Source organism: Melozone crissalis, unplaced genomic scaffold, assembly GCF_028551555.1.
Source record: "Melozone crissalis strain CALT ecotype California unplaced genomic scaffold, PUWL_Pcris_2 ptg000026l_1, whole genome shotgun sequence".
Taxonomy (NCBI): Eukaryota; Metazoa; Chordata; class Aves; order Passeriformes; family Passerellidae; genus Melozone; species Melozone crissalis.
This window is the reverse complement of record NW_026535804.1, coordinates 4,508,026-4,532,862: the sequence shown is the minus strand read 5'-3', so window position 1 is coordinate 4,532,862 and position 24,837 is coordinate 4,508,026. Positions and strand designations below refer to the sequence as shown.

The window sequence follows — 24,837 nt, the reverse complement described above, 5'->3', positions numbered from 1 at the left end:
CTAGCTGACGTTGGAGGTGACAGAGGAGCCATCTGCTCTGTGCTCCTGCCCCTCCAGCCCTGCCTCCCCCCAGGGCTGCGCGGGGACCCTGCAGCGCGCGGCCGAGCGCCCGGGCAGGGCTTCGCTCAGCTGGGTCAGCTCGCTGAGCTCTGCCTCCAGCGTGCTGAGCGTGTGGGCAGCCTGGGCCACGTGCACCCTGTGCGCTGCCCTCTTGTGCAGGAGGCAGCCGAAGATCTTCTTGAAGCCCTTGCGGAAGTGCTTGGAGACCAGGGCGTAGACGATGGGGTTGACGCAGGAGTTGGCGTAGGAGATGATGTGCGAGAGGATGCGCAGCACGTACGTGGAGTGGTTCAGGGGGAAGTGCCCGAACCACACGCACAGGATCACCAGGTGGTGGGGCAGCCAGCAGAGGCAGAACAGCACGGCCACGATGATGATCATCCTGGTGACCTTCCTCTTGGCCTTCTTGGACTCTGACATGTCTTGGAGGGGGTCCACGGAGCGCCACAGGTAGCGAATGGTCCGCACGTACGTGAGGCTGAGGATGAGCACGGGGATGATGTAGCTGAAGATGAAGGTGCAGGTGTCCATGATCTTGCGCTGGGAGATCTCCCAGATAGGGTGGCAGACAGTCAGGTTGGCCAGCTGGAACTCCTGGTAGTAGCTGAGGTAAGGGCCCGAGAAGATGAAGGAGAGCCCCCAGATGAGACAAATGGCCAGGAGGGCGTTCCTGGGCGTCCTCAGCTCCCTGGAGTGCAGGGGGTATCGTATGGCCAAGTACCTGCAAAGGGAGAGGGACATAGCTGCAGTGCTGGGGAGGGCACAGAGAGAGCATCGCCAGGAGCAGGTTGGAGAGAGGGCAGAAACGATGGATTTGGGATTTCCAGGGCTGTGAATCACACAACTGGTTCCCTGGTGCTTCTTAGGGACCCTGTGCAGCACAAAGGACTGAGGAAGATTCTCTCCCTGACCCTGTCCCGTCACACTCTGCTCTTGGCAGTGGTTGTGGGGACAGTGGGGATGTTCCCATTGTGTCCCTCCCCTAATCCAGCAGACCCTCACTTGACCATCACTGTCTGGCACAAGTGATTGCAGCAGTGAGGATACAAAGGCAGGAGCAGGTGCCCAGGAATCCCAGACACAGCATTCCTTGTACTGGCACACATGAGAGCACATCACCCCTTTTCAGCTCTGAAATTAGCTGGTCCCTTAATTGCACCCAGGCCTGAGGCTTGTGCAAGCCCTCCCTTCCTCAACACATCTGTTCCCTCTGCTCCGTGGGACACAGGGGGAGAGGCAGCCCCTGGGGGTGCTGTCAGCAGCCAGGGCAGGGCTGTGCTGGGGTGGCAGGACACATCCAGCCGGGCTCCAGGCCCTCCCAGGGCTGGCACAGGGACTCTCCACATCCCACCTGGCAGGGTTTGGGCACCGAGTGGAGCAGCACCAGGAGCTCCCAGCCTCTCGCTTGCTGCAGGATCATAACTCACCGGCCCTTGCAGAGGCAGGGACTGAGGTAAAGCACAGGCAGGAGCACCAGGCTTCCCAGCAAAACCCACCCTGGAACAGGCTGGGATAACCACTGGTACAAGGGACAGCACGGGGACAGAAAGGGGCTTTTTGCCAACAGAAGGGGAGGGTGGGAAATTCAGTGTGTCAGCTCAAACATCCCAGTGGTTTTTTCTCCTCAAGTTCTGCCTGCTTTGCCAGGGGCTGTGGGGAGGGAAGGGGCTCTCTCTGTGCATCCCAGGAAGAGCCAGAGCTGCACAGGGACTGAGCTTTGCTTCTTTCTCATTCTTCATCCCCACTTCACTGCTGGGGCCTGTGGATAAATCCCAGTCCAACAGTCCTACAGTTTTGGGGTCTGAAAGCTTCCTCCAGCTGGGCACTGGGGCCAGGGTTCCCCATCTGCAGTCCTCCACACTGGGGGGGTTGCACTTCCTTGCACACATCAACTGGGAAATGCTCCTGGATTTCCCCAGGAGCCCAGGGAGATCACAGCCCTCAGGATTCAGCCCCAGGGGAATCTGCCCCGGTGGGATGCAGAGAAAGGAGAGCCTCAGGATGCAGGCAGCCCCTCCCCTGCTCCCTCTCCTACCTGTCCAGGGACACGGTGGCCAGGGTGAAGCTGCTGGCGTACATGGTGAGGTAGATGAAGAAGTGCACGGCCTTGCACATGAAGGGCCCGAACACCCATCCCTCCAGCGTGTAGATGGTGGCTTGGAAGGGCACGCAGAAGAGGATGAAGCAGAGGTCGGCCACCCCCAGGTTGAGGATGAAGAGGTTGGTGGTGTTCTTCACCTGCCCGTTGCGCAGCAACACGGCCAGCACCAGGCTGTTGCCCACGGTGCCCACGAGGAAGATGATGAAGTACACGAGGGGGATGATCACGGACTCGGGCTGCCAGCCCCCCCCGGAGCCCGCCAGCGAGCCGTTCATGGCCGGGAGCGCCCGGCCCGGGGCTGGAGGGGGCAGCGAGCGTGGAGAAAGCACCGGGGGCACACGGGGTGAGGGGGAGCGCAGGGAGATCCGTGTGGGGTGCGGGGAGAGCACGGTGGGGAGGAAAAGGGAAAGGGGGTGCAGGGAGAGGTCAGTGAGGAGCACACAGGGATGCACAGGGAAGGGGTGGGTAGGAAAGGACGTGCAGTGGGGAGTGCAGCAGGGATGCAAAGGAAAGGGGGTGCACGGAGAGGTCAGCGGGGAATGCACGGGAAAGGGGGTGCAGGGAGAGCCCGCTGGGGAGCGCAGCGGGGATTGCACGGGAAAGGGGGTGCAAGGAGACTGCAGCAGGGATGCGCGGCAAGGGGGACAAGGGTGGAAGGGGAGCCCGGGGAGCGCACGGGAGCCGCACGGGGAAGGAGGGGGTGCATGGGGAGCGAGCGGGGGTCCCGCCGGGGCGCACGGGGAGCCGGGGGCCCTTCACCTCCTCCGGGCGTGCGGGAGCTCGGGGCGGCTCCGGCGGGGCGGCTCCGGCGCTCTCCGTGCGCCGGCGGAGCGGGGGGGCCCGGGGGCTCCGGGCGCGGCTCCCGCCCGGCCCCGCGCACCGAGCCCCGGGGAGGGACCCGCACCCCGGGAACGGACCCGCACCCTGGGAACGGACGCGCGCCCCGGGAACGGACCCGCACCCCGGGGAGGGACCCGCGCCCCGGGAACGGACCCGCGCCCCGGGGAGGGACCCGCGCCCCGGGAACGGACCCGCACCCCGGGGAGGGACCCGCACCCCAGGAACGGACCCGCGCCCCGGGAACGGACCCGCACCCCGGGAACGGACCCGCGCCCCGGGGAGGGACCCGCACCCCGCTCCTCTCGGGGGGCTCGGACCGGGCCGGGTGTGCCCTGGGATGGGGGGAAATGTCACTCAGGGCTGTCACCCCCGGAGGGGCTGGGGCAGCCCGGCTGGGCACCCCAAAGGGAGTTGGGCACCCCAAAGGGAGTTGGGCACCCAAAGTGAGGCGTCTGCGGGGTTTTCTTATTGCCTCCCCCTTCAGTATTCACTGAAAGAGGGTTGGCTTGTTCACCCCCATGGCTGCAGCGCTGGATTTCAGGAATGGGGATCCTCTGCCTGCGCATGTGTCCGCGTTTTCCATCCTCGCACCACAACGCCCGAGGTGAGGTTTTCAGAGGAACCGCGTTTCTCCCCACGGCTGGGAGGGCAGTGTGATACATTGCAGCCAGAACAGATCTATTTCGTGCCATGTCTTCCTCCTGCAGAATTGCCTTTTTGGTCCGGCACGGGTGGAAGCCTTGGGAGCTGCAATCGGCTCCCCAAGGACTTTCCGTCTGACCCCACCCCAGCCTGCCTTGTTTTGCTTCTGTGGAGAGGGAAATATTGAGTGCGTCGATTCCTTCTGTAACTAACTCGCTCCGCAGCTTCTCCGCTCTCTCAGCGGGCGTTCAGCGCCCAGCCCGCCCTGCTGGGGGCTCTGGGGACCCTCCTGTGAGATGCAAAGCTGTGTTTCGTGTCAGGTACAAACAGGCGATGTGTGTAGTTGTGAATGCGAAATGTGTGGACCCCGACAATGGGAGAGCTGTGAATTCTAATAATAACTGAGGAAAATAAAGCATGGAAAAAGGCCTTTGAACCTATCTTTTGTTTGCAAATTAACCCTGGTTGATTTAGGAGCATTGGAATTAAGGTGTTAAAGATGTTGCTTTTTGCTTGCATTTAATCCATAAAAAGCTCTGCAATAATAACCTTTTGAAGTATAATTTTAGAATATTACTTGTATCCTTGAAACTATGGCTTTGAATATATACAAAGGAAATATGCTTATCTCACGCCTTATTGAAGCAGAGAAAAACAGCTTGAGAAAGGAAGATGAACATCACCTCAAGGGTTTATGGTTTCGACCAAAGGGAAGCTGGACATCACTGTTATGAGATTTAGAATCTCTGCAATTAAAAGGTGGACACACATCTGGGGAGCTGGACCCCACCAGATGGGATTTGTCTTTCTTCTTTCAGAAACTGGATCGTCACCATCTGGGGATACTCCTTTGAGATACATCTGAGAAATTAAAATCACAATAGTGTACGGAATTGTGATGTAATAATTTGGAATAAAAATTGCTGATGAGTAAAAGATTGGAAATAGAAACTGCTGAAAAAAACTGATGGGTACCCCTATAAATACCTGTAACCCTCAATTATCGGTGTGCAGTTGGAGGGAAAACTTCCCCCGCTGTACCCAGCGCTGTATTGCTCATACTTTACCACATTGAATAATAAATTGATTGCTGCTTGAATATTGGCCTAGTCAAGCTTCTTATTCATAACACTCCCAGCCCTGGACACGGCCCCCAGAGCACACAGAGCCCTCTCCACCCTCGGCTGCCCAGCCCCACAAACCTGCTCCCGCTTGGAGATAACCAGACCCCTTTGGGGTGAGGATGCTCCGTGTCCCTGATGACATCCCACAGGGAAAACCAGGCCATAATGAACAAAAACAGGTACAGTGGAAATCCGGGCACCCCACAGGGCTCAAGGAGCTGCTGAGACACGGAGCACAGCTCTGCCTTCCTCTGCACGTCCCCAGGGAGCCTCTCCTGTGCCACAGCCCCAGCCACGACCACGGGGATGGATGGAATCTCATGGGAAAGCCTGGCCCCAGGGAGGATTCACCCTGTAGGACCTGCCCTGTGTGCTCAGACACCACAGGGGATTGGGATGGTGGTACTGGTGGTGTCTTTGGTCAGCCGGCAGAGAGGCTGCATCCACCCTTAGGCTGCAGAGTGAGATTTAAAAAAAAAAAAAAACGAGGGGAAACACTCAATTTCTTCCCAATAGCAGTAAAACCTGGGAGTAGCAGGATAAAGATAAATAGCAGCAAAATGTATTCTTGTTCTGAGACCTAGATGGGTTACTTGGGCAGGAGTGCAGGAGGATGATCTGGGTCCCCAAAAGTAAGATCCTCTGGCCAAAACCAAGAGGAAAAGGCTAAAACCAAGAGGAAAAGGCTAAAACCAATAGGAAAAGGTGAAAATCAATAGGAAAAGACCACAACCAAGAGGAAAAGGCCAAAATCAATAGGAAAAGGCCAAAATCAATAGGAAAAGGCCACGACCAAGAGGAAAAGACCAAAACCAATAGGAAAAGGCCAAAATCAACAGGAAAAGGCCACAACCAAGAGGAAAAGACCAAAACCAATAGGAAAAGGCACGCTGTGGGGCTGGCAGAGGGATGTCAGTGCCTTTAACTCTGTGGATTTATTCTCTGCAGCTGTCCCTGTGACACCAAAGGCAGCTCAGCCTCTCTGCAGGGATCCCCTCAGGGCTCTGCGGGTGGAATTCACACACCCAGGTGCTTTTGTCCTCCCATTTCCAGGTTCCAGAGGAATCCAGAGGAGCAGCAAAGCTTCCTGCCAGTGTGCAAGAAAGGTGGTGTGGCAGAAATGTTCCTGTGCCACACCTGGTGGCTGTCCTGACTCTGAATTAGGTCCTTTGGGTGCTTTTTGGGGCACCTGAGGGTGGGTGCTGCTGTGCCAGCCTAAGCCAAGCCTGTGTGAACTGCCCCAGATGCAAGAGAGGAGCTGCTGTTTGTAAAATGGGCTTTAATTGCTTTGCCTGCTTAGTTCAGCATCATCCTGGAGCACAGTTGGGTTCAGATTGGGAATGAAATGAATCCCTGGGAGATGCTTTGGGAGCCTGGAGCGAAGAGTTTAAAACATGTGCACAGAAAGCTGCCACTTGAGGACATGGTTGATTTTTATTTATTCCTTTTTTTCCCCTTTGAGCTTTGCTGTCTATGAGAGGAAAGGAGAAGTTTGAAATCAGGAAGAACAGGTCACAGCGGAGCCCTTGGAGGGGGAGAGAAGCCAAATTGCTTCTGGGAGTGTGACAGCAAAGTGAGCCAGGCAGGCAGAGCCCAGGGTGGCAAAGATGGGTCTGGGGGCACGAGCAGCTCTTGGAGCAGTTTGTACTCATAGGGGTTCGTGTAAATGTCACCATGAGGTGCTCAAATAAATTTGGTGTTTGTCCCAAATGAGGTATTCAGCCCCACGTGCAAAGCACCTGGTCTTTGGTGCTTACAGCATGAAATAGCTCCGGGATGAGGTGAGATAAGGGCAGTCTCTCCTTTCCCAGCTGCACTGCCCGAGGGGCTAAGGCTGCTGGAAGTGGAGGATTTGTTTTCAGCGCTCAGCCCGGGGGAGGTTAAAGCCCCTCTCCCAAGGGCTGCCCGGAGCAGCAACAGCACCGCCAGGAAGGGGGGGGTCACCCTGGGGGCTGATTTGGGGTCAGTTCTGGGTGGGTGAGCGGGGCAGTGCTGCTGGGGCTGATTTGGGGTCAGCATTGGGGTGTTGGGTGGGGCTGATTTGGGGTGGGTGAGCGGGGCAGGGTTCCTGGGGCTGATTTGGGGTCAGCATTGCGGATCCCTGGGGCAGAGCACAGTGACGGAGCCGGGGGCTCAGCCCGGGATGGAGGGGCCGGGCGGGGATGGACCCGCACCCTGCGTGGGACCCGGCCCCGGGACCCCCCGATCCCGATCCCTGTCCCGCATTCTCCTGATCCTCATCCCGGATCCTCCCATCCCTGTCCCGGTTCCCCCGATCCCGTTCCCTGTCCCGGTTCTGCCGTTCCCAATCCCATTCCCATTCCCTGTCCCGGTTCCCCCGATCCCATTTCCGATCCCGATCCCTATCCCAGTTCCCCCAGTCCCATTCCCGTTCCCAGTCCCGGTTCCTCCATTTCCGATCCCGATCCCAGTCCCAGATCCCCCGATCCCAGTCCCGGATCCCCCGATCCCGTTCCCTGTCCCGGATGTTCCCGTTGATTCCGTTCTATGTCCTGGTTCCCCCGTTCCCCGATCCTGATCCCGTTCCCTGTCCCGGATTCCCCCTGTCCCGAATCCCCCGTTCCCAAGCCCTATCCCGGATTCCCCCGATCCCGTTCCCTGTCCCGGGTTCCCCCCGATCCCGTTCCCCCGTTCCCAGTCCAGTTCCCTGTCTCGAATCCCCCCAATCCCTGTTCCCGTTCCTTGTCCCGGTTCCCCCGTTCCCGCTCCCCGCCCGGGCTCCCCCCGGGTCCTCCCCGTTCCCGGCGGCCCTCGCGCGGCCGCTCCCGGCCCGTGATGCTCTGCGGCCGCGGCCCCGCTGCAAGATGGCGGCGGAGCGTCAGGGAGGCGGCGGCGGCCGCGGGGCCGGGGCGGAGGAGAACAAGGAGCACAAGGACGGCAAGGACAACAAGGAGAACGAGCGGCCGGCGGGGCCGCAGCCCGGCGGCCTCGGCGATAGCCTGGGCCTGGAGAGCATCCTACGCGGCGGCGGCGGCGGGGGGACGTGGCAGGCCCGGCCCCGTGGGCGGCGGGGGGACGTGGCGGCATCGCGGGGCTCGCAGGGCCGGGGCGGGCAGGGACGACGGGGACGGGGACAGGGACACCCCGGAGCTGCGGGCGGTGCTGGCCTGGGCCTGTGAGGGTTTGGTGGGGATAAAAGGCCGGCTGGCTTTCCTGATTTATGGAATCGCGCTCTGCCTGGGCTGCGTCTCCTCCCGAACCCGGGACAGCTGGCGGCAGTCTCCACAGCGGGGCCGGGTACGAGCAGGGCACCTGTGAGCTGCTCCTGGTGATACTGCGGCTTGAAGTGAGCAATAATACCCAAAAAACCCTTAGCAGGGCACCCATGTGCTGCTCGTGGTGATAACTGCAGCTTGAAGTGAGGATTAATTCTTAAAAAACCTTAACAGGTGCGCTGAGGTGGCAGACTGGCTCCTGCAGATTTAGTGCTTCTGAAATCTCGGCGTGTAAAACTCATGGAGGTTTTGTAGTTGAAACTTCCACGTGAAACCAGTCCAGCTGCACAGCTGTGATCAGGCTGTTTTATCTTCTGGGTCAGAGGGAAGCCCGGGGGAAATCAGGTTGCAATTTTCCACGTGGCACATGGCAGGTGTTGTGTAGTCAGTAAGTGTGGGGTAAGGTGCAGACATAGCAATTGCCCTGGGGATGTTGGGAATGTTTAAGTCAGTGAAAAAATAAAAAAGTTCAGGGGGTGTGAATTCAGCAAGTAACTGTGCAGAGTAAAAGAGAGTGTGAAAAAAATCTTGGGTAGGCAGCAGGGATGAGGAGATCTGTGTTGAGACATTGCAGTTGGACTGGGTTGTTCTGCAAATGTAGAATAATTCAGTGTAATAACTATTGGTGCAGGGTTTTAATGCTTCAGAGAGTTTCTTTTAGGTGTAGTCCCAAGAAAACATTTTGCTAGACATCTGGCATTTTAAACTTTAAATGTTTGGTGGTTTCTTTAGGTGGAGTTGTAGTTTTTCTTTTGTTGAGGTTGTTGTACAGTCTGGTTTTCTCTTGTGGGTTTTCTTTAGAGGCTTCTTGGTAAAGCTTAAAAGGGAAATTTTAGAATATGAATATATAAAACACAGAGGTTTTTTGTGTGTGGTGGAGATTTTATTTCACAAAATAACCTGTCTTGTAAACTGAATGAAAGCCATCAGATTTACTAGAATGTGGCATGGTTTTATTGGCAGGAATATCTGAGGGAATAAAGGAAGTGCAGGAGCTCTGCCAATCCACTGCAGGATGGGGAGGCTGGATGGAACTGATGGAGTGATGGTGCCCCAGGTCACAGGGCAGTGCTTTGTGTCACTGATGTTTGTTGCAGCAACACTAGAAACGTGCTGAAAATTGAGAAAATCAGTTATTTCCTAAAACTCTTTTTATGAGTTCTGTGCTCAGAAGGCACTTTGTTTGTTTGTTTGTTTGTTTGTGCTGGGCAGGCAGCAGTGATTCTCTTCATTTCCTGAGCGAGGGGACATTTCTGGGCAGGAAAGCTTCTCTACCACAATTTTTCCTACAAATCTGTGTCACAGTTGTGGCTGGGGAGGTCCTGTGGCCAGGTGTCTCATCCTGGAGGGGTCTTTATCCCAAAGGGAGCTCTGGTGACAGCAGCACTCCCGTGGGTGTCTGCAGGAGGTGCTTGAGGTTTGTCTCGGTCTGTGCTGGCAGGCAGGAGCTCTGGGCTCATGAGGTGCTTTAGAGCCATCAGCTCTCTGCTGTTGGGAGGTTTTGGGGTGCCCCAGTGCTCAGAGTGTGTTTGTCTGATGGGCTCTGTGGGTTCCCTGCTGCTGTTTTGGGGTGGGAGGAGGAGCTGGTGCCCTGCATTGTGAGTGTCCCTTAACGGCAGCCGCAGTCCTGCAGATCGTGAAGGAGTCGCAGCAGCAGCACGGCCTGAGGCATGGGGACTTCCAGAGGTACAGGTGAGTGCTGGGGGCTGCTCCTGGCCTTGGCTACACTTCATTTAAATTGAAACCCCCTGTAGCAGGCAGCAAAACCCAGCTGCCAGGTGGAAACCCCTGACAAGCTGTTCCACGTGGGGCCCTGTGTGCTGATCTCCCTCGGCTGCACTGTGGTGGGGCTGTGCTGGCTCTTGCATCTGCACTGCCCACAGGAGCTTGTGTTCACAGCTCCCTGCTAGGCACTGTACTCCTCCAGAGCTCAGTGTTCAATAAACACACATAAAGCAGCTAGTAATGACCACATACCCTGATTTTTCAAGATTATCAATAACTACATGTTCTCTAACCTTATTTTCTGTTCATTGCTGCTTTACAGGAAGTTTTTGAGCTACCATATGTCACACATGGAGTTTTAATTGCTAAAACATTGCCTGGTACAGCCTTAGTTTTTTTTTTTCCTATTTGGATAGAGCAGTAAACAGAAGCAGAGTTGTCCTTTGGCCAAACTCTGACTGTGGTTGTCTCTTTTTAGGGGTTATTGCTCCCGCAGGCTGAGGCGGCTCCGCAAAACTCTCAACTTCAAGATGGGCAACAGACACAAGTTCACTGGGAAGAAAGTAACTGAAGAGATTCTCTCAGACAACAGGTACAGGGACTGGATGGAATTGAGAATTCAGTATGGTACTGAAGAGTTTCCTTTCAGTAATTTCTGTTTCAGGTGGAAAACTATTTTGTGCAATATCATCCAAAGCGTTTCTTTTCAGAGATGTGTGTTGTTGATATTAATAAAAGTTCAGGCTGTAGTGCAGGTGCAAGAGACACTGCTTAGATCCAGTGGGACAAGAAGGAGCAGTAACAACCTGTTCCTTCTCTTCCCTCATAGTTGCTAAAATGGATTCTTTTCATAATCAGTAAATTCCTGTGACATTGAAGAGGAAATGCTTATTCAGGTCTGTTGCAAGGTAGCCATGGAAATGCTGGTAATGTGAGTGTAGCCAGCAAGGTTGGGGTTAGAGATGCAATCCCTTCTGTTTGAACAGAAATATTGCACTGCAAGTTTTACTTGAATCTTCTAAATTTGACAGAATGCTCGTCTGAGAGAATATGTGGAGGGTAGCCAGGACTTTGGGTTCACTTCCCATCTTTTAGGAATACTTGAAATGTTTCCTGTCTTGTTTTTTCTTGTGATAAAACAACACACGATGCTGCATTCACCTGTGTTGTTAAGAACATTTTGAACCAGTTTGAAGAGTGGCCTAAAATGACAATCACTTATCTTTGTAGTGTCTGTGGTGCTACAGAATGATACATAATGATCTTCCTCAGTGGGGTAATTACACTTCTGAGTGAGAAACACAGCAGAAACTAGTCAGGAATATCAAGACTTTGTGTGCTTAGAACTTTAAGAAGTAAAAGCATCTGCCTCTTACTAACCAACTACTGGTACTGAACTTGGCAGACCAAATGGCAGAGAGCTGGTGCTGATAAAACTCTTGCCTGAGTGTCATTCTTGTCCCTTGCACCCTCGTGTGCCCTGCAGGTATTTGCTGCTGATCCTGATGGATGCAGAGAGGGCCTGGAGCTATGCCATGCAGCTGAAGCAGGAGGCCAACACGGAGCCCCGCAAGCGCTTCCATTTGCTGTCGCGGCTGCGCAAAGCTGTGAAACACGCTGAGGAGCTGGAGAGGCTCTGTGAGAGCAACAGGGTGGATGCCAAGACTAAGCTGGAAGCTCAGGTAACCACTGATGCTTCCCTCTTGTTGTACAGTAAGGGCTGAACAAGAAAACTTTGGAATTTGGGGTGAAGAAATAATTGCTGTCTCTCAATAGATAATAAAAGTACAAAGAATTGAGTGCAGCTGAGATGGTGCAACACAGCCTAAGAAACTGCTTATCTACTGAGTTACCTTTTTGTTAAATGTGCTGAAGTAGCCACCTAGAATGCAAGATTTGGGGGTTCTGTTTCTGGAAAACAGGAAACAGCTCTTGTGAAATCTTTGAACAGCAGTGCTGTACTCATTTAATTAAACTGCCATTGTGTAGCATATTGCTGGGGAAAAAAGTTGTGTGACATTAGTGGGCCATTAGTGGGCATAACAAACAAGAAATATCTTTAATTTCTGGGCGACCTTGTCTAGTGAAAAGTGTCCCTGTCATGGCAAGGGGTTGGAACTAGATGATCTTTAAGCTCCCTTCCAATCCATTCTGTGATTCCATTTTATGATTCTGTGCTTCCTTAGAAATGCAGCAGTTAAAGGAGAAGATGTAGGTAGCTGTAACCTGTCATCCAAATCAGTTGTCTTCTGTGGGAAGCCCCAGTGAAAAGGGCAAGGCTTAGTCACCCCCTGCAGGAGTCACAGCAGCCTTGCTGCTGAAGGTGGCCCCAGTTGTGCTGCTGGTGGGGGACGTGACCTTGTGTCAGGATCTGTCCTAGTGGACAGATTTCCTGATGGTTCGTAGGAGTGATCTCAGAGTGCAAAAACCAACACGGTACAAGGGGGTTTGCAGTGATAATCAAATCAAATGCAGTTTTATTGAAATAACCGCAGCAAAAATGTGATAGAGGGATTAAGGGAGAGAAAAATATAGAGATAGAGAAAGAGAGAGGAGAGAGAAAGGGAGGGGATATAGCTACCAACGCAGAGACGAAGTCCTTTGGTCCAGTCCAGTTGAGGATCCACCTGTTATGCTGGGGAGATCTCAAAGGCTCTAGCTAACTCAGAGGTTTATATTACTGAAAATTATGAGGAGGGGGAACAGATACAATAGGGAACAGATGTAACAGGTAGTCTGTGTTCTCAGCAGTAAATGACAGCCATTGTTTTCTTGCTCCAGTGGTCACAACCTGCAGGCAAACATCTCACTTTGGTCAGCTTGCCTCCCCCACACACACCCTGGGCTGGGGGTTTCAGTCCCAGTCCTTGGAAGGAGCGGAGGGGCCTGTTAGGAGTTTCATGTCTCAGTCCTTGATGGAGAGGCTCCTTACATCTCAGTCTGTCTGTCACGGTGGTTGTAAAACAGGTGAGGGTCTTCTGTGGGAGACCACCTGAAACTCAGGAGAAGTCCAGCCAGGCTGAGAGGTGGGACAGCTTCCAGAGCTGCTGTTGTTGTAAACGGGGCACAGTCCCCTCTTCTTAGCATACAGCAAACACTCCTGTGAAAACAAGAGCTTAACACTGAGCTTTCAGGTCTCAGGGCCCGTGGCGTGTCACTTTTCTCCTTCAGAGACAGATATTCTAGACAGGGGGGGGGTCTTCTCTTCAGTGGTCTCCCAAGGACGATTGTGGGGCAGATGAGGGAGAATTGGGACAGACTGTCACACCTTGCTCTGCTCTGTGTGCAGGCGTACATGGCTTACCTCACCGGCATGCTGCGCTTCGAGCACCAGGAGTGGAAGGCAGCAATGGAGGCTTTCAACAAATGCAAGTGAGTCCCTCCCTTCACCAGCTTCCTTCAGGAAACAGTGCTGGATCACTTTAGTTATGTACATAACTAAACTAACATAACTAACTCTGTGCATTGTTAACTGTGCTTAACTGGGAGGTGCTGCTGAAGAAACAGCATCCTCCAGAGCAGAGACACAAACTGTTCCCTTAGGATGGCACCTCACAAGTGACACACACTGCAATATTAATATTTGTCCTTTGCTGTAGGACCATCTATGAAAAGCTGGCCAATGCTTTCACAGAAGAACAAGCTGTGCTGTACAACCAGCGTGTGGAGGAGATCTCGCCCAACATTCGCTACTGTGCCTACAACATTGGTAAGGGAAGGGGGGCTTAATCTGTTCCCAGGAAAGCAATATTCATTTAGTTAAACCCTGGTCTAAGTGACACTGAGGCCATAATATTCTGGGCAAATTCTGCTTGTGTATTGGGACAGTTTAGCAATGCAGAAGTGTTGCCGGGCTTGCAAGGGTTCCTCAGGGGTGAAGAGATAGATGAGAATCTTGACTTCATGATCAGAAGGCTGGATTTATTAATTTATGATATATAATACATTATGACTATGCTAATAGGAATAGAGAGAAAAGTTCAGAAGCTTGCTATGCTAAGAATAGAAAAAGGAATGAATCAACAAGGAGCTCTCTCCTTCTGTCCCCGAGAGAGCTTTGTCTTTGATTGGCCCTTAATTGTAAACATGCAACATGGGCCAATCACAGATGCACCTGTTGCGTTCCACAGCAGCAGATAACCATTGTTTACATTCTTTCTCTGGGGCCTCAACTTCCCAGCAGAGGGAAAAATCCTAAAGAAAGGATTTTTCACAAAAGATGTCTGTGACACAGAAGGGGCCTCATTTTGCAACAGCACCTGTGGTTATGTGTAGAAAGACAGAATAACAGTTTGTGGTAGCTTGCCTATGAAGTCAGAATAAAATTGCAAGCTTGTCCTTAAACTGCCAGTATAAAATGTAATGTCTAGTTTTTGTATATGAAAGTGATTTTGAAGTCAAATGGAAATGTGATACCAATTTGTTGATTCTCTCAGGTGACCAGTCTGCCATGAATGAGTTGATGCAGATGAGACTGAGGTCTGGTGGCACTGAAGGTCTTCTTGCAGAAAAACTGGAGGTAATTTATTTGCATGCCTCAGCTTGAAATATTCATTATTACTGTGCTGAGCATGAATATTGCTGCAGCAAACATTCAAGAGCCAGAATGGAACAGAAGTGAGCAAGCAAGCCTAGACTCTGTGGGAACAACACTTTCCCAAAAAGCCTTTTGATTTCAAAGTAGTCAATCAAACATGAATTCAGGAGGTTCAGTTTTGCACCCCTGTAAATTGAAGCTCCTAAGCTCAGTGTGTTCTGTGCAGGCACTGATCACCCAGACTCGGGCAAAGCAGGCAGCCACCATGAGTGAGGTGGAGTGGAGAGGGAGAACTGTCCCAGTGAAGATTGACAAAGTGAGGATCTTCCTGCTGGGGCTGGCTGACAACGAGGCAGCGATTGCTCAGGTAACTCAGCAGCCCTCTCCACCCTGCCCTTCCATCCTCTTTCCTTCTGTGCAATACCTGGCACCTGAACTAAAAGCTTTTGAGTAATCTCTTTTGTTTTTTTTAAACTTGGGGCTGGAAGGCTGAAGGTAAAAGTGGGGGAATACTGATTGTAAACTCTCACAGAGTGGAGTAGTCTGGGAGATCTGTTCTGAGTATTCTTGCTCCTAGGAATATTCTGGGCTGCCTTCCAGCAGCAGGGTGATAACCACTATAATTAGTGCATCACTTGGCAATGAAGGTTACATTTTTAAGAGTAACTGGTTTTGAATTACTCTTCTAATTTCTTTAAGCATCTTGCTCAAATGCTCCAACTTCAGAGTAGCCAAAATGAAAATACATATTGACCATGTTTTCTTCAGCAACAAATAGCCATTTGCCAGGCTTAGCAGGTACTATGAGATCTATTCCATTCTCTTACTGACTTCTGGAAATCTTCAAAAGCAGGAAGTGGATTAATAAATGTCAGGATGTAAATAAATTTCACATGTAATAGTTCTGAAGCACTTTATAGAATCATGGAATATCCTGACTTGGAAAGGACACACAAGGTTTATTGAAATCCAGCTCACTGGAACTTGCAGTGGCACGTACAATTCATGTATTTTGTATTGTAGTCAAGTTTTCCACTTGTACTTTTTTCCTTGGAAGTGGTGACCAGAGGAGGTATCCTGCTTTTCAGTGGCTGTATACACACTCAGAGTTTTAAAAGACAGTGATAGGATCTTCAGTAATAACTGTTGCCACTAAAAATGGGGATTTTGCAGCATTAAAAACCTTATATCTCTCCAGGAGAATAATTATGATAAATAAAAAACAGAATTATAAAACAAAAGCTCTACAGAGGGTTAAGACCAGAGCAGGGGATAGTGGTGAGAGGAGTGTGATTAGGAGTGGGAAACTTGAGTGTTACCCATAGTGTTAGGAATTGGATGTCACTGAGTGGATTTGGTTTCAGGGAGCACATAAGTGTGGCCAGCAGGTGGAAGTACAGCTCAAGAGTTCCCTCATTTAACTTAATCCTGGCAGCTGACAGTTGGACTTTCTCAGTTTAGTTGCTCCCTAAAGCAGTGGCAGAACAGCCTGAATTTGTTCTCCTCTTGCTTTGCATTCCTGGGAAGCTGTGACTAAACAGAGTTGAGTGGACTGGTGAGAGCTGAGCATTGCAGCAGCACTGTTTACATTCCCAGAGGGCTAAAACTTGCCTTTTTGGCAGCAGTTCTGCACTTGTGTCAGCTGTGATGGGCACTCCAGCTTCAGGTGAATGAATGGTGCTTCCTGGGATCTTTGGCACCTTTCTGCTCATCTTCGCTGAGCTGAAACCCTGACATAACAGCAGTGCTCTGCAGGGTTTAATTAGAAGTCAAACCAGTCTGTTTTGTGTAAAAATGGAGTCTCCCAATGCAATTATACTGTTGCCTTTGGTGCCTTATTGGTGATGGGAGGAGCAGAACAAATAAGCCAAACTGAAACAGGAATCCAGGTTTAAAATTGCTTGTGTCAGTCCTTTTGTGGATTTGAAGGTGTGACTGAGGGCCCGGTGGCTCTCCCCAGGTAGAAGTGACAGAGCTGCAGGGCAGCATGACACAGGTGTGCTCCTAGCTGCTATTGCCTCAAGGATTCTCATCTCTAGATTGCAGCAAAAATGGGTGGTAATAGCTGTCAGAGATGTTACACAGTGGTTTAGACCAAAGAAAATCTGACAGCTGAGCACTTCCACATTTTTGGGATTGGGTTCAGTGGGATTGGTTTCCATGAACCCTCTAAGATGAAACTGCAATTCTGTCAGGACAGTTGTATCACCAGCTGTAGCACTTGTGTCTCAGTCCTGTGATCTGATATCTACCTCCCAAATCAGAACATGTGTATTTATGCATAGAATCAGCTCAGGGAGTTTTTGCTTGGAAAGGAAAGCCTTTGTTTCATTGCAGGGCCCAGCCCTTGCCCTGTTTGTGCCTGAATGATGATCTGGCTGTGTCTGTTTTCATTTTTGTGCTTACAGTGAAATTGCTGTGCTGCTCTGGGTGAGGTTGAGAATGCAGTCAGACTTGTCTCTGGTTATTCTCAGGAGCCAGTCCCACCTTAAAAATTCTCACAGCAAATCTTACATTAAAAACAAAAAAAAAAATCCCAAACCCAAAAAACCGCCTCCATCACAGGATACCTGAGGCTTTGTGAGGGAGTAAAAATAACATTTCTGATTGGGTATGTGAATGTGGAAAGTGGAGAGGTAGAGTCTGCAGAGCTGTACAGTAGATTAACAGTGAGCAAGGTTTTAGCCATTTTTTTATTCATTTTGACAATTGCAAATTTATTGCAGCAAAGCTCATCTTAGACTGTTACATGAGATGAGAGTGGCAGAACATGGTGCTGGTGCTCTTGAATTTTCCTTCAATCACTGAGGCTGAGGTTTGCTTCTGAGCAGTTTTTTCTTACTGAATCATTGCAAGTCTTGCAATCTCCACCTGGTTTCCTTCAGCATCTGAATAAAGGCTGAGTTTCGGTTTGGGAGCTTGTTTAATTGGGTACACGATATGCCAATAAATTAGGCAGAGATCAGGCTTCAACTTGTTTTTTAAAGTTGTTTTCAAGTTCTGGTTTTGGGGCAGAAGGCCAAAAGCTGCTTCACTTTTTTTTTTTTTTTTTTTTTTAACAAAACTTATGGTGACCGCAGAAAAGCACTCGGTCACTCCTGCTGCTGAAATGTAGGGTTACTGTGAAAGATGCTTCAAACAAGCAAGTTATTGCCACTGTGAGCATTGCTGGAGTGGGAGTGGAGAAAAGATAATCATCTGCATGTTCTTACCACATGGGAACATTAAATCAGCATAACAAGAGCTGTCTGCATTGGTAGTTTGCCAGTTCAGGGCTGCTCAGCTCTTGTGTTGCTGGGCCTTTCCCACAGTGCAGTCCAGCCTCAGCTCAGGGGGCAGTGCAGGTGCCATCCAGGAGGGAATGGAGTTACTGGGAAGGAAGGTAACTGGTGCAGGAATGAGGCCTTGAGCTGTGTCTGCTGGGCCTTCACTGCTGTTCAGTTCTCAGCACCAACTGCATTCCCCAAGATTTCTGGCAGATTTCCCCCAAGAATATGTTGCAGACAGGCACAGATTGGAGTTCTAACTACCCATGGACCTTAAAGACATAATTTGGGAGAAACTTCATTTAATCTCCTCAGTTAATTCATGCGTTGTACAAAAAAAATCTGATTTCTTGAATCTCCTTTGCTCTTAGGCAGAAAATGAGGAGACAAAGGAACGTTTGTTTGAGTCTTTACTCAGTGAGTGCAGAGATGCCATTCAGGCAGTTCGGGAAGAATTGAAACCTGACCAGGTAAGCAGCAAACACCAGTTTCTACTTCCATTGACACCATGTTTCCTTGGGAGTGGTTTAGTGTTCAGCTTGCTGGGATTTCTTTAATAAAGTGCTGCAAAATTTGAATTTACTCCCTCTGGAGTGAGGGAATAGCAGTGCAGAAGCCCTCCCTCTTTTGCCTAGAAGTCTGTTCCTTCCATGGCTTACCCAAACCCTGAGTTGTTCTGTGTTTTTCATCCCTTGGCTGCCAGTTTTAAGTAAGTCATGCAGTGTTTTATCTCCATTGCCCACAGAAGCAGCGAGAACACTCTCTGGAAAATGATTCTGGGAAGGTGTCCAACATCCAGTACTTACACAGGTAACAGGCAAACATTGCTGCCAGTGCTAGTGTGAAGAAGCCATGTTCTTATGTCAGGATTTTATTTTGTTTGATTTTGTTTTATGGGTTTTTGTTCTGGGCCTCTGGGATCCCAAAGGATGACTGTACAGATAAGGATCTGATTCAGGGAGCTTTGTAAACATTTCCCTCCAGACTCTCACATTGACCTCCCAGCTGTTTTTCCGCCACCAGCTCAGAACACAGAGTAATATCTGAGGAGTAATATCTGAGTAGCTGTGATAGTGCTGATGGGATTTCTCTTTCTTCTGGCAGTTATTTGACCTACATCAAGCTGTCCACGGCCATCAAGCGCAACGAGAGCATGGCCAAGTCCCTGCAGAAGGCCCTGCTGCAGCAGCAGCGCTCCGACGAGGACGGCAAGCGCTCGCCGCGGCCGCAGGACCTCATCCGCCTCTACGACATCATCCTGCAGGTACTGCTGGGAAAACACAGCCAGCTCTGCAGCCTCTGGGAAAACACAGCCAGCTCAGCTGCTGTCCAGGTTTAGAGCAAATTTGGGGAAGAATCCCCCAAAGAAGCTCCGGTGGGAAAAGCAGATCCAATCGGCCCCTCCCCACAACTGGTCCGGGAGGAAAAAATACCTCCTTGGAGAAAGGTGGAAAAAACCTGTTTATTAAACAATAAAACCAAAACAATATCAAACAGTGAGACCCCTTGCCACTCTAAAAGAGATGACAAACTGAGAAAACCCCAGGTTGAAGCTCAGCTCACTCAGTCTGTGATCAGTCCCTCCGGTGCTGGAATTGTCGCAGGCCAGGCCCGGCCCGGTGGGCCACAGCTGCAGCTGCCGGTGCTCTCCTGGGTGTTCAGTCCAGAGCAGTTTCAAGAGGTCCAAAGAAAAGGAAAAAAAACCAGTCCAGGGAACTTCTTTGCCTCAGCTAGCTAACACTAACTAAAAAGCAAAAGAAGAGCTCTGTCCCGCTGTCTGTCCGCACACAACACAGTCAGGAGCAGGAATGTGGGGGAGGAGTGCAGTGTCTGGAAACAAACTGCACACTTCTTCTCTCCCCATCTTCACTCTCTGGAACACTCTTAAAGGTACAAAACTTATTATTCAACATAAACAGAATGAGACGATTGGGGATAAAAGCATCATATTGTCAACCCAGGACAGCAGCCCAGCCAGAGAACACACTAACTGTGTGTTTAGGATAAACAGGATGTGCATGGGTAGGAAACCTGAGTGTTACAAAAGGTTATTGCAGAAATACAGCACTGTAAGTGAGCTACCGTGAAGTCTGAAGAGTAGCTGAGTACCTTCAAGTGCCTCAAAGATGTTCAACATCTGCATGAAACACAAAAAACCTCTTTTAGTTATGAGCAGAACCTGCTGCTTGAATGGGTGTCCTTTGTTGTGCACTCTAATAAAGTTTTAAAATAGTCTTTCTGACTCTTGTGCAGCACCCTTAGAGCTGCTGCAGTTTCTGCTGGCCAGGGAAAGTAGCAGCTAAAAATACTTGTTCTTCATAAGCAGGTTCTCCATTTCTCCCATAATTCTGCAGTTAACTGAGGGAGCCTGTGGCTGAAGCAGTTGTGAATGGGAGAGGGAAATGCCTTATGAAAGAATTAGTTCATGTGAAATTTAAGGAGTCTTTGTCCTAATTCTTGTTTGTGTCAGGAAGTCTGTCCTGAGGGCAACTTGCACAAGTTTCAATGAGAGTCCTTCACAAGGTTGGAAAACTGATGATTAGAAAACTGGAAACTATTTCCCTGGGAGTGTTCTGTTGACTTGTCAAAAGGGTCAGCTTTCTCTTAGACCAGCAGATTCCAGAGGAAGGCATTGCCTGCATTTATTATTTTGTCTCTCTTTTGCACAGAACCTTGTGGAACTCACACAACTTCCTGGCCTAGAAGAGGACAAGAACTTCCAAAAGGAGATTGGATTGAAGACACTTGTGTACAAAGCTTACAGGTGACTGAGAAACATCCAGGTTTTCTTTAGCACATGTGACACTTTCAGAAGTTTCATTGCACAGCTCTGTGTGCTGTGCAGGCCTTTGATGCAGTTTCCTCTGTCCTTTGAGACAGTTCCTAAAGGGAAAATAAGATATCTCCTATTGCCAGTCATTTCAGTTGGCAAAAGGTGTGGACAGCAAACACATCAGGAATGCTCTCTTGGCTGTTGCAGGTGTTTCTTCATTGCCCAGTCCTATGTCCTGGTGAAGAAGTGGAGTGAAGCCCTCGTGCTGTACGAGAGGGTGCTGAAATACGCGCGCGAGGTTCAGTCGGGAGCTGGAGCTCACAGGAACAGCCTGAAGGTACGAGCCCAGTCCTGAAGCTGAGGTTTTATGAAACAGCTCTGTCCCAATATTTATTGTTAATATTCATTAGGTGCCAGGCCATTATAATTCAAGAGTGATCTCTAACTAGGGAGAACGGTAATGGTCATTGTAGCAGAGACCTTCTTGTGACATGGGAACACTTCAGCTCCCCACTTGGAGGAGGGACAGACTTGCACCGACTCCAAAGCAATTTACCACTTTTTCTCACCTGTGCATTTTCTCTTATACAACTTCTGTAGTGCCTGAAGCACAATACTGTAGCTTTTCTCCTTCTGGGAAAGGTTATCAACACTAGGAGTTAATTTCTTAGTTCTTACTCTGTCTGGTTTTACCTTTGCTCTGATTCTTAGACTGACACATTTCAGGCTCTCAAATAATTTTCTTGAATGCTTTAGGAGCTGCCTGATGTTCAGGATCTCATCACTCAAGTCAATGCAGAGAAGTATTCCTTGCAAGCAGCAGCTATTTTAGGTGAGTAACACAACTATACTAGAGCTCAGCTCTAATGTATCTTGACCAAAGCCCCTGCAGCTATTTCATTCCTTTTATTTCATTTCTGAAGTTCCAAAGGTTTCTCCATCACCGTTCACTCAGGCTTTGGAAAAGTACTTTTCTCCCAGTTCTGGTTGCTTCCATCTGTGTGTAGTGCAGTAGGCAGGCAGTGGCTGGACATTGGCATCTTGCTCCCTGCCCAGAGATATTAAAACCCTTCCTGGGGATGTGCACCCACTTTGGAAGCCTGCACAGAACAGTTCAGTGTTTCATTTTTTGCTGCAGACACTTTGGCTTTACTCATCCCAGTTTTGCCTGGTTGGGTGAACTAAGAGGAGAGCAGTGATGTTCTCTCTGTCAGTGTCAGCCTGGCCAGCAGAACTTTGGGGGATGGATGAACTTTGTGATTTCTTGGGCTGCTGGTTTTGCTGTGCCTGCTGCTGGGAATCCAGGACAAGGAGTGTGTTGCCTCCTTTATTGCCTTAATGTTGCTTTAACAGACCTCCTCTGGCGTGTTCTCATCTTTTTTTGTGTGCTTCACTCAAAGCCTGTGCTGCTTTCCAGACCTTCTTGTAGCAGGGTGATAGGGAAACTCCACCACTGCAGGGCTGTGTTGGCTCTAGATGAGTGTGTGTGGTGCTTACTCTAGAAATCAAGTTGATTCTGCTGAAAATATTGTCCTGTGTATCCCAGAGAGCAAGGATCATGGCTAAGCTTGTGGCACAGCTGCTTCCTGAGACAATCTTACTCTACACCAAGGTCAAGCCTGTTATTCTTACCCCCTTTTGTTCAATTTTGCAGATGCAAATGATCCTCATGAGACTGAGTCTCCATCTCAGGTCAAGGATGGCAAGGTAAGAGCCAAGAGCTCAGGCAAATTCCAGCTCTGCTCTTAATGACCATCACCTTTATCTTGTTACCTAAGTGTGTCTCACAACACAAGAAATGTCACATTGATCAAGATTTGGTCATGACTGGTGTATTTAGGAGATTTTATTAGGCTGGGTGCTGAAGGTACCTGACACAGTGGGGTGGGAGCTGGGAGGCAGATGCAGCTCCCAGTGGCAGCTTGCTTTATTTGGTTTCTCTCTGCACATTGGGAGGGTTTGCCAGAGATCCTGCAGCTGTGCTTTGACAGGAGCTTAAAACATTTTCAGAGGCCTCACAGAGGAGCTTGAACTTCTCTTGTTTCAGTTGCTGCTCAGTCCTGTTTGATGTTTGACCCTTTTGACGTGCCTGGGGTTTAATTTGTGTCCCTGCCTTGGTCTCTTGCAGCCTCTCTCAGAACGGTTTGAGACTTTCTGCCTGGATCCTTCCCTCGTCAGCAAGCAAGTCAGCCTCGTGCACTTCCCACCAGGATTCCAGCCCATTCCATGCAAACCCTTGTTCTTTGACCTGGCCCTTAACCATGTTGCTTTCCCACCTCTGGAGGACAAGGTGGAGCAGAAGGCCAAGAGTGGCCTCACAGGATATATAAAGGGCATTTTTGGATTCAAAAGTTAACCAGGACCCCCAGAGGAACAGAGGTTTTATTCTGTATTGAAGGAGAAGCTCCAAGAGGTTCTAGGACACAAATACCTGCACCTGAAACCAAGAGAGGGAAGTTTTACCATCTTCTCCCCTGTGTCCTGTGTTCATGTCTGTGCACACACATTCTCTCCCAGTGTATTAAAGACAAACAATTACTCAGAAACAAACATACACTATAAATAGCTGAAAATAACCTGGAGCACAGAGAAATTCCTTTCTGCTTGGAGAAGTTTGTGATCAGTGACCTGTCCAGGGTTGGTACACATCTACTCACCATGGACCAGGGCATGGATACAATTTGATTCCTGCCTCTGTCCCATAATTTGACACTGTTATTTGGTTTTTTGATCTAGAAATTGGGGTGTAATTGGGAAATAGAGGCAGAAGTAGATGCAGAGCTAAACCAGCAAGGTGAGGCTTCCACACAATGGCTGTGGAACAGTAGCCAAGCCAGCAACTTCTCCTTCCCTTTCAACCCAGAAGTCTCTATATTTTTTAAGAATGTAACATTCTGAAATGACAAAATAGAGCCTCTTTCCTTATGAATAAGGATGGCAAACATCAAATATTGATGGTTACTCCTGCTGTGGCGGTGAATTTGTATTCTGGGCCAACAGCACCCTTCTTTATTCATACACACACTTCATTAAATACCTCCATACAGTATAGAACCTATTCCTGAAAGTATTTTCCTGGGAAAATAGCTTCATGGGTGGCTTTAGCAATAGCTACTTGCTCTTCTTGGGAAGTTGGGTCTTGGTGTTTGTTTTGTCTCTGATCTAAGCCTTGTCTGAAAACAAGATGATCTTTTTCTGGAGTTCATCTATTGCTTTGTTTCTTGTCCCTGGTCAGTAGCTACACGTGAAATGAGGGATAAGGAACAGCAGACCAGTAGGTTTGTGAGTGATAATTCATCTCTGTCATGCCAGACAGCGTTTTTATAAAGCACCCAGGTGCCACGGGGATGGGCACTTTGAAAGTGCAGATAATTTCATAATTGTGATCAATTCAGTAGGGAAAAAACCCACAGCACATGGGCAGAACTGTTCCTAAATAAAGCATTTGGAAGATTCCACCAGCACTGTGTGGGTTTTCACTCAGCCTGTCCTGACAGGTGAAGCAAGAGTTTGTTCTGGTTGTCTGGACTTTGTGTTTTTTCTCCTTTTGTAGGCGTTGGAGTAAAGGTTGGAAACGGGACCATTTTGAATTATTGGACTTTTGTTGTAATGGGAATTTTCCTTGCAAGGTGCATGTCAGATGAATGGGGGAATTAACAATTCCCATTATTTTAATATGAATGTTCACTTTGTTCAGTTTGATCTGATTTGTGAGTTCTCAAAGTACAGAAGAACTCTGTGCTCAGAAAGAGGTGGGAGCGGGAGGAGGAACTTGTTTGTGTTTAATTTTTGCAACATGGAAACAAAATGGGAATTTCTGGTGTTGTAGCCAGTTCCCTTCGCCTCTGGATTCCAGGGGCATTTTACAGAAAAAAGGGAGGTGTACAGGTGAAAGAAATGTGGAAGATTATTCATCAGATGGCAATTTCTAGAAAACTTGGTCTTGACTGGCAGCTTTCTCTTCCCCTTAAAGCCCATTTCCTTTTAGGCCCACAGTGACCAAGCTCTCCTGGTGCCTGTGTCCAGCTGAGCTGCTGTTCTCAGCTTTTGGATCAAATCACAGCCATGTTCTCCTTTGGTTTGCACCAAACTCTTTCCTTCCACAGCTCTGTGTTGTGCCTGGATTGATTCCAGGGAAACTCCTGTGGCCACTTTCTAGTTACAGCTACAACAACCTAAGAGCCATTGGCCTCTTTCTGCCAAATGTCTTTTGACAGGGAACTGATGAGTTGAACGCAGATAAGGAATTTGAAAACAATAAACTTTTATGCCTGACCTCTGAGGCGTGTAGTTTGTATTAGGAACACTGAGCACTCTGCCTCCCCAGCACTCAGAAGATCGAGGTCACACCATCTCCTGGGGCTGCTGAACCCCTGGGGAATGGCCACTTAGCTCTGGAGGAGTCTCTTCTTCCCCAAGGCTCAGATAACACCACTCCGAGGTGCTTGGCTTGTTTGTTTTGGTGTAATGTTAGTGGAAAGTGAATGGAGTGGGGTTTGTGAGCAGTGGTGTGGCTTAAATCATGGAAGGTGC

General features: G+C 49.8%; 2 protein-coding genes across 2 annotated transcripts; one reads left to right on the top strand and one right to left on the bottom strand.

The window, feature by feature from the left end:
• Positions 1-2,794, bottom strand: GALR2 (galanin receptor 2). Its single transcript, XM_054278963.1, has 3 exons — positions 2,583-2,794; positions 2,096-2,453; positions 1-781 (listed from the first exon to the last, which is right to left on the bottom strand). The coding sequence occupies exons 2-3, from the start codon at positions 2,434-2,436 to the stop codon at positions 1-3; spliced, it is 1,122 nt and encodes a 373-aa protein (XP_054134938.1). The 5' UTR covers positions 2,437-2,453; positions 2,583-2,794.
• A 4,780-nt stretch (positions 2,795-7,574) lies between these two features.
• On the top strand, positions 7,575-24,577 carry SRP68 (signal recognition particle 68). The gene is made up of 16 exons (XM_054278940.1): positions 7,575-7,740; positions 9,629-9,695; positions 10,207-10,320; positions 11,215-11,410; positions 13,018-13,100; positions 13,328-13,437; positions 14,165-14,247; positions 14,492-14,632; positions 17,903-18,001; positions 18,277-18,341; positions 18,636-18,795; positions 20,201-20,295; positions 20,512-20,641; positions 21,061-21,136; positions 21,959-22,011; positions 22,433-24,577. Exons 1-16 carry the CDS (start codon positions 7,593-7,595, stop codon positions 22,658-22,660), a joined length of 1,848 nt encoding a protein of 615 aa, XP_054134915.1. The 5' UTR covers positions 7,575-7,592; the 3' UTR covers positions 22,661-24,577.
• Positions 24,578-24,837: the final 260 nt, after the last annotated feature.

Coding starts and splice junctions, on each gene's coding strand:
- GALR2 (XM_054278963.1), bottom strand. CDS start 2,436: ATGAACGGCTCGCTGGCGGGCTCCGGGGGGGGCTGGCAGCCCGAGTCC. Junction 782..2,095: donor GCCACCGTGTCCCTGGACAG/GTAGGAGAGGGA, acceptor CTCCCTTTGCAG/GTACTTGGCCATACGATACC.
- SRP68 (XM_054278940.1), top strand. CDS start 7,593: ATGGCGGCGGAGCGTCAGGGAGGCGGCGGCGGCCGCGGGGCCGGGGCG. Junction 14,248..14,491: donor TTCTTGCAGAAAAACTGGAG/GTAATTTATTTG, acceptor TGTTCTGTGCAG/GCACTGATCACCCAGACTCG. Junction 18,796..20,200: donor TCTACGACATCATCCTGCAG/GTACTGCTGGGA, acceptor TCTTTTGCACAG/AACCTTGTGGAACTCACACA.